At 40.9% G+C, this 8709-nt stretch overlaps 2 protein-coding genes across 2 annotated transcripts; both read left to right on the top strand.

Annotated features, from left to right (window-relative positions):
* Positions 1-355: 355 nt before the first annotated feature.
* On the top strand, positions 356-4241 carry LOC121526440 (cannabinoid receptor type 1B-like). The gene is made up of 2 exons (XM_041813034.1): positions 356-591; positions 1281-4241. Exon 2 carries the CDS (start codon positions 1357-1359, stop codon positions 2782-2784), a length of 1428 nt encoding a protein of 475 aa, XP_041668968.1. The 5' UTR covers positions 356-591; positions 1281-1356; the 3' UTR covers positions 2785-4241.
* Positions 4242-5199: 958 nt separating this feature from the next.
* On the top strand, positions 5200-7732 carry LOC121526795 (akirin-2-like). Its single transcript, XM_041813549.1, has 6 exons — positions 5200-5376; positions 5724-5903; positions 6082-6225; positions 6336-6485; positions 6885-6956; positions 7102-7732. Exons 2-6 carry the CDS (start codon positions 5726-5728, stop codon positions 7110-7112), a joined length of 555 nt encoding a protein of 184 aa, XP_041669483.1. The 5' UTR covers positions 5200-5376; positions 5724-5725; the 3' UTR covers positions 7113-7732.
* The last annotated feature ends 977 nt before the right edge of the window (positions 7733-8709 follow it).

The following is an 8709-nucleotide window of genomic DNA, read 5'->3' as shown; positions in this document are numbered from 1 at the left end:
ATTAATGCCTTAATGCTAATAGACCAATCAAACATCATTTATCATTTTAGGACAAACAGGAGGGCTACTTTTCAACATCTGAGGCTTGTATCAGAAAATCAGCAAATGAATAAATACATAAATAAGTAGTTAAAACTGCACTGTTAGAATTTAGTGTTTAATGAAATGGATTTAAAGCTTGTCATAACCAACCTCATGTCCTCAGTTTTTCTGTATCTTGTATCTAGCAGCAGTACATAAAGGTGTGGGTGATGCTTGGAGATGCACCTCTCTCAGGCTCGACGTCACACATATAAAGCAGCCTTGGAGCCGCGCGCGCTTCCACCAACTCTCAGTCCACCGCCGGCTGCTTTCCAGTCTGCTCCGTGTTTGACAGCATCTGTGGAGTCAACACAGCAGAGTTTCCCCGGGTCATTTATCATTAACATCACCACAACAATTTTCACCGGGGCTGGCTCGTAGTTTTTTGGAGTGAACTCAACAGTTTTATTACTGACGGAAGACCCCAACAAACGGAGCGGTTTAGTTTATTAACCAACTATTCTGAGACGTCATGAGACGGTGTAGGATGTTAGCGCCCAGAAAATCAAGGTACGTACGTTTTATAAAACGATTTCACTGTTACAATGTAGTTTTTATTTCTTCTTCAGCCGTAGTTAATTCTTTAATAATATTTATCTTGATATTTTAACCAACATATTTTAGTAACAGCACTAAGGACATCACCTTGGTCCATCTAATAACACGTCAAGTCAAGTTTATAGTTTTGATAAGACTGTTTCTCCCTCTCAAAAATATCAGATTAAACTTTACATGTAAACTAAGCTGCTTATAATAAATATCATAACTGGCGTCAAAAATGTTAATGCATCTTTGAACAGATTTGTGCGCCCCTTCTATTGTTCCATCCTTGATGCCTAATTAATCCAGTGATTATTGGGAGTAAAAACAGATTAATGCTTAATGACCTCTTTAATTAATAAGAAAGCCGGCCTGTCCTACATACTTAATGCTATGATTTCCCCTGAGGCTGCACAGGTTTGTCATCAACTGTTCAGTTTCCCACTGTTGTCTGGGATGCATCTGCTCTGGAGTCAGCTGGCTGATGCACTGATTCGCCCAGTATCTCCCAGCAACAAATTCCCTTCACACTTTATTAATCACACCAACACAGTGGTGTTATTTCATTGTATTCTGGCTTTACAAGGATGCATTTGTGTGTTTATTTATACATGTTTGTTCATTGTTTAATGGAAGACTAATCTTGTATCTCTTCATAGATGTCTCTTTGAATGGCTCTAATGATATCACAACACACACCTCTCCACTGAGCGCCTCCATCCCCATAAACCAGCCATGAAGTCTTCTCTGCACAGGATAGCAGGCACCACAGTGAGCACGCTAACAACAGGTGTCCAGTATCTGGGCTCAAATGATGCCAGCTATGACGACCCCTCCTCCGTGGACTCTGCTCTGATTAAAAACAGATTACACTTTGATAAACCTCCTTCGCTCAGTAACTCCTTTCTCCAAGGGTTTGTCCCTGGAAGTAAAGAGGTCATCATCGGTGGCCTCCCCAGTGTTCTCCCCACCAACGTGACTGACTTCCTGTTGAATGGCAGCTCAGTTGAGAGCGGAGGGACGGTACAATGTGGGGAGGACATGGTGGACAACATGGAGTGTTTTATGATTCTGACTCCCGGGCAGCAGCTTGCAATCGCCATCTTGGCACTCACATTGGGAACATTCACAGTCTTGGAGAATCTCATGGTGCTGTGTGTGATTTTACACTCGCAGACGCTTCGTTCTCGCCCCTCCTATCACTTCATTGGCAGCCTGGCGGTGGCTGACCTCATAGGCAGCATCATTTTTGTCTACAGCTTCCTGGACTTTCACGTCCTCCATAGGAAGGACACTCCTAATGTTTTCCTCTTCAAGCTGGCCGGGGTCATCGCCTCTTTCACCGCCTCTGTAGGTAGTTTGTTTCTCACTGCCATCGACCGCTACATCTCCATTCACAGGCCCATGGCGTACAAACGTATCGTCACAAAGACAAAAGCAGTCATCGCCTTTAGTTTGATGTGGACCATCTCTATCATCATCTCACTGCTGCCTCTGCTCGGGTGGAACTGCAAGCGCCTCAACTCTGTCTGCTCAGACATTTTCCCACTCATCGATGAAAAGTACCTGATGTTCTGGATTGGTATGACCAGTATCTTGGTGCTCTTCATCATCTACGCCTACATGTTCATCCTCTGGAAGTCCCACAACCATGCAGTCCGCATGCTGAGCCGCACCTCTCAGAGGAGTGTGATCGTCTACACTGCAGAGGGGACTAAAGTGCAGACAGTCAGGCCCGAGCAGGCCCGCATGGACTTGCGTCTTGCTAAAACCCTGGTTCTGATCCTGGTGGCTCTCATCATCTGCTGGGGCCCACTTCTCACCATCATGTTTTACGACATCTTCGGGAAGGTGAACGACTTCATCAGGACCATGTTTGCCTTCTGCAGCATGCTGTGCCTGCTCAACTCCACCGTCAACCCTGTGATCTACGCCATGAGGAGCAAAGACCTGCGCAGGGCCTTCCTCAACATCTGCCATGTGTGTCGGGGAGCATCACAGAGTCTGGACAACAGCGCCGAGAGTGACTGGAATAGCAGGAGCGTGAGAAGTACAGCAGGTGGGGCGGGGAGAGATGGGGTCTCCTCTGTAAAGGCTCGAGCAAAAGTAGCCCAGGTTTCTGTTTCAGGAGGGAATGACACTTCTACTGCAGCAGCAGTCTAAAAGAGGAGCTGCTCTCTGACACAACTGTGAAGAGAAGACGTAGAATAGCCCTGACCATTCTAGTTATTTGCTTTGTTACTGTGAAATGTGCCAAATAATGACAGTCACAAATCTGAAAATAAAGTTTGTGTTGCTGCAAAGCTGAAATCTGTAATGTTTGTTATACACCCAGGTACATGGTGGAGTGTGCAGACTTCGAAAATGCTATTAAAACAGGTAATCATTTCTTTGTAAGACAACTTTTTCAGGTAAGGAAATGTGTGAAAAAAATTAACAACAGAAAAAAGACAACTACAGTCACAAGAATTAGCTGGTTTAAATGAATTTGTTTCTGCAATTACTTTTACAAATGCTATGCTCATTGTTGCCATAGTTTAAATTTGTATGAAGTTACAGATTTCAGCTTTAAAGCTCCAGTGATGAAGTTTGAACTGGTCATAAAGCAGATTAAAATGAAGACAAATGTCTCCATATTACCTTTAAAAACAATCAAGAACGTCAGTAAGCAGTTTAAGTGTTTCCATGTGGTCGTTTTTAATGCCTGTGAACACTGCTGTGGGGTAGGTGTCAGACAAGACGATCAACAGAATCCTTATGTTTTCAGGAATCACAACATAAAGAGGCAAGAAGATTATAAAAAGTAACGCTTCACACACAGGGGGGTGAAAAATCCACAAAAATTACCTTCCTGAAAAGATGTTTGCTTTTGTTTCCTTTTCTGACATCATATCAGCAATATTGTGGAAGTAACGCAGGTGAAAGTGTGTCATTCATCGTACAAAATGTCCGTTAAATTAAAGCACAGTGCTTGTAAGTGAAGTTTGCATACTATAAGTAATGTAACTGAAATCAATGAATGATTTTGTAAAGCCATAATATTGTGAAATTTGGCATCTTTATTTATTCATTGCACAGTTGATTTAATAGATTAAATGGTGAGTCTTACTTTGAAACACGACTAGTGTTTTGATCAAATCAAAACTTTTCTCTGTAGTAATTTGGGTAGTATCACCTAGTTGCTTAGTACATGTGCTTATAAAACAGTTTAGGCATTTGTGAGAAGCTATGCTTCTGTGTTTATGTAAACATCCATTGTGCCAGTTTCCCCATGATTATGTACAGCAAAGACGTGAGTGAATAAATATATTAAATTGGTCTATTTTTTCCATAATTTCATCTGCATACTTAGTTTTTTATAATAATTTTTAAAAATAAAACATAAAACATTACAGTGTAACTTGCAGCTCATTTTGACATGTTTTCCTTTTCAAGATTAAAAAAGTGTTTGTGCAGCTGTTTTTTGCTTTGGACCTAAAATTGATGCTATAAAGCCCTAAGGAAGGGGTGTTTAAACTTTTTCCACTGAGGGCCACATAGAGGTAAATATTAGGATGGTGGGGCCACTTCCTTATACCTCCCCTTGAAGATGTTAAAGTTAGTATAACTAATCTGGTGTTGGTTAAGATAAGCTTAGTGCCTGCTTAAATTGATGGTTAATAGCTGACGAGGCAAAGACAATCATGTTAAGGTTTGGGAGGGGCCTGGGTCAGCCCTGTCTACTACTGGCTCCAACCCTGGAACGCCACTGGTACTGCTGTTTGCTGCTGTCATCCATCACAGCATTATAAATCAAGATACTGTTATTATTTTGGTTGCCGATATATTTACCATTTACAGTGTCATTTCAGTGTCATCACAAAGAAAAAACATATCAATGCATTCATCTTGTTAAAATGTTTGTTTACAGAATTAGAATGGAAGCACAGCCTTGTGCTGAAATAAAGAAATGCAATACAATCACAAGCTTTATGTTCTAATGTGGACTGTATTTCATTTTGTTCAGTGAATTTGGCCACTCAAAAATATACCACAGGCCGTATTTGGTGCCCAGGAAATAGTTTGGACACACCTGCCTTAAGGAAGGTTTTTGTGGACATTAAAAGCCCAAAAAAAGATAACTAGTCATATAGTGTTGCCTATCGTAAGGACCAGAGAGATTAAGAAACTGATTTAAAAACTAAGTCAAAGTTTTAGGTGCCATTTAAATAACTTTATTTCATATAGGTATAGATAAATGTATCACTTCTATAATTATGCTGTTGGTGATGTCTGGACTTTTGTGATCACTCCCTGTGGTCTGTGTTTTTTTGTGTCACACTGCCCTCTTGTGGCATTAAAGGAGACAACTTCCATCTATTGTGTGCAACTTTCCATCATAGTGATAGATAACATTTGTAGTTCATCGAACATGACATTGAAACTTTATAATTCATGTAGATCAACCATAGACTGTAGAAAAAATGAGATCAACAAGTAGTTTGGCACCAATCTGCAATTTCGCATTTCTTGGCTGTTTCACTACAAAACCCAGAATGCACAGCGGCGTATTTCAGATCTGACGTCAGAAGCCGGAGAAGCCGACAGCCTCATATCAAAAACAAGCTGCTAAGTTACGTTAGCTAGCTCCCCTGTCTAACAGCAGACGGTTGGCCCACAGCCGGCTGATCGTCACTTCAACTTTTGGGAAGCAACTTTTAGAACAACATAAGTTGTTGAACGCAGTTGGACGACACAACCTCACCCCCTCGAAAGGTAACAAAAAGCTTTTTTCAGTTGTACGTTAGAACACATCGCACCGTTCTACAAACGTTAGCCAAAGCTAACGTTAGCTTTGTTTTCTTTTTGATTATCGGCCAGCTTGCACAGCTAACGTTAGCTTGTTAGCAAATATTTAAAGCCTCAGCTGCGCAGTATGCTTAGCGTGTATTCTGTTAGCGAAGGGAACTTGTTTTGGCATTAAAATCACGCTTTAAACACTAAGCTCTGTTGAAGACTCGTAGTGTTCAACAGTCTCTTGAATTAACCGATGTTGACGCTGCATTACTGTTATGTTTCGGTATTTTGCACCCCCTCTCTCTTATCCTTTTAACAAACTGAAGTCATGGCGTGTGGAGCCACCCTGAAGAGGACCATGGATTTTGATCCCCTGATGAGTCCTACGTCCCCAAAAAGACGAAGATGTATCCCTGTGTCCCCCTCGTCCACGTCCTCATCCCCTAGGAAGTATCTTAGCATGGAGCCCTCGCCATTTGGGGAATCATCGTCAACACTTAGTGCAGGTAATGTTACTTATGTTGGCCTGCTTTGTTATCAGCCAGGGGCTTCAGGGGTATTAGCAACACGTTGTACCACCCTGCAACAAACCAGGCGACAGATAACGTTTGAATTTAACTGCAAATTCATAACGTGGTTGCTGTTTTGTCTTCACTAATGTACCTCTTTCTTTTGTTCCACTAGAACAAATCCTCAACAGCATCAAGCAGGAGTACAAACGCATTCAAAAGAGGAAGCATCTAGATGGAGGCTTCCAGCCGTCAGAGTGCTGCTATTCTCCAGAGTCCCCATCCCAGTCGTCTACTTTGAATGTTTCCAGCATGCCAGGTAATTTAAGCAAGGCTAACTATAGTTGAGACTAGTCCAGAATCCTACTCACATGCTCTATAACATTTCAAAATACAGAGCATGCCACTTAAATTTGTCCTTTCATTTAGGAGCGTCTTCTGGAGGCGTTTCTCCTTCTAGAAAAGAACAGCCATTATTCACCCTCAGACAAGTTGGAATGATTTGTGAACGCCTGCTGAAAGAAAGGGAAGAGAAGGTGCGGGAGGAGTATGAGGAGACGATGACCTCAAAACTGGCAGGTTGGTATACACAGACCAGTCTACTATAAATCAGCTTTCTTGTGAAAGATCTTGTGAAAGAAACATTAACTAATACTGCAAATGAAATAAAAACAAAAAGGTAAACAAACCCTTGAAATTTAGACATCTTAAGAGGCTTGTGTTTGATATTTTCCTTCAAGTTGTTTAGAAGTCACTAGAATTATAAATTTTCTCTGTTACTTTGACTGCATGTTTAAACAACAACGTGCATAAATTCAACTTTGTGTGTATGTAGAGAACTTGTACTGAGACATGTTTTTTACATCACAATGATAGATGTCAAAATAAGGCAAGAGACCTGTTAATGGTAAATCCTGAAAGTTTAAGTCCCCATCTGTCTAGTCCACTCTAAAAGTATTCCTCTCCTTAAAATTGCAGAGCAATACGACACCTTTGTGAAGTTCACACATGATCAGTTAATGCGACGATTTGGAGAGCAACCTGCAAGCTGTGAGTTATTTTATTTAATCTTGAATCATTTCCACATTCGCTGGCAGCCCGTGTGTGTGAGAGAGGCTTGGATCTTGGTTTGAGCTCTGTCTTTGAAGTTTTTAAAGTAACAAGTCTGTATTTTATTTCATCTCCTCTCCTCCAGATGTTTCCTGAGTGTGGCACAGAAATCTTTGCAAGACAGCCTTCCCTTGCTGCAAGCTATCATGCGATATCTCAAGAAAGGAAATCAAAATAAAGTTCATCATCGCAAGAGATTCAGTTCAGCCAGTTTAAATGAAACTTTTCTTACTGTGCCATATTTCTGTCTTTGGGCAAAGGTTTATATGACACTGTCGTCAGTTGTTGCCACTCTGTTGTAAGCGACTAGGTGCTTCCTGATGTAAATGAACAGACCCGATCTCTACCAGTGGCCTATGTTCCTCCCGCTGTACGTGTATCTACAGTTATCTCACTTTTGTAATGGTTCCCGGCATTCCAAGCTTTGTCACTTGTTTTCTGTTTGTTACATGTAAATATGATAAAGCAACAGAGTTTTACGTGAGGTTTGCTGGTCAATCTGATAGGAAGTGGAAGAAAACAGAGCTGAACAGAGAGATAATGTTTGCAGTTTGTTCTCTGTTCATTGCTTTTTAAATTCAACATATAGTGGGCTAATTTGATTTTTTTTGTTCTCCCTACAAGTGTTTTATTTATTTTGACTTTTGTTTTGCTGGTATCACTTTGAAACCAATGTACTTATTGGACAAAACAATAAAAATCTTTTAAGAGTTGAATTGTCCTGATGCATTTGAGACATTTTTAGAGTTTGGCATGTTTTAATGAGCTTATGCCTGTGTAAACTGGATAATAGCTAAAGTGGAGTCAGTCATGGCAAGAGCGCCAGCTCTAGAGGTGTTTCTAACTGAGGCTTTGGACAAACTTATTTCCATCGTACCCTAACCCTCATAAAGGAACAATTTCAACTGTCCGAAAGAAAATCTAATATCCCCGACACCCCAAATATACTGTACTATATGGTACCACTGGATGTCTGTCTGCATGATGCCTTTGCAATGCAAACAGAAAACCAATGCTGACTTCTATAATAAGCCATCAAATATGCAGTACCAGCCCAGTGATCATTGTAACAGTCAATGTGAATGGAAACAGCCATTCTAAGAATTCAAGTGCTTTGGTGTTAATGAAGATGAACTACTTTTCCTATATAAAATCCTGCAACCACTGTGTGCAAATCTCTACCATTCTTTCATCAGTTCTTATGATTCAGCCTCTTCAAGCTATTTTTCAATGAAGGTGAACTAAGTCAGTTACATCTGTCAGCCAATCTGCTGATGTAATGAACATTGGGTTCATTTTGGAATTACATCGACTCATAGTTATTACGTGCATGCAACAATCCAGTTCATCCCTCTGAAGATCTTGGTTTGCCCAAAGCACATCTTTCATCAGTTTTGGAAGACTGGCTGTCTTCAAAGCTATTGGGGTTTGTAGGCAGGCATCATTCAGGCCAGTTAAGGGTGCTAACTGCTGGGAGATGCCAGCGGATTTGGGAGGAAAACTTGCTATGTCACAGGAGATGGTTTGCACTAATTTGAAGCCTAAGTACTCTGGTCTTGGGATGGTTTATTTTATAGATCTGATGGTTTCCTAGGAGGATTCTATGGAGGAAGTGTATAAAGGAGCAGAAGCTGAATAGCGAGGATGGAAAGTTGTGGTTTTGTCTGGTTAGAATTGGGATTTAGAGGGTTTA

The sequence above is a fragment of the Cheilinus undulatus genome, linkage group 18 (genome assembly GCF_018320785.1).
Source record: "Cheilinus undulatus linkage group 18, ASM1832078v1, whole genome shotgun sequence".
Classification (NCBI taxonomy): Eukaryota; Metazoa; Chordata; class Actinopteri; order Labriformes; family Labridae; genus Cheilinus; species Cheilinus undulatus.
The sequence above is the reverse complement of the archived record's forward strand: the minus strand, read 5'-3'. Positions and strand labels throughout refer to the sequence as shown.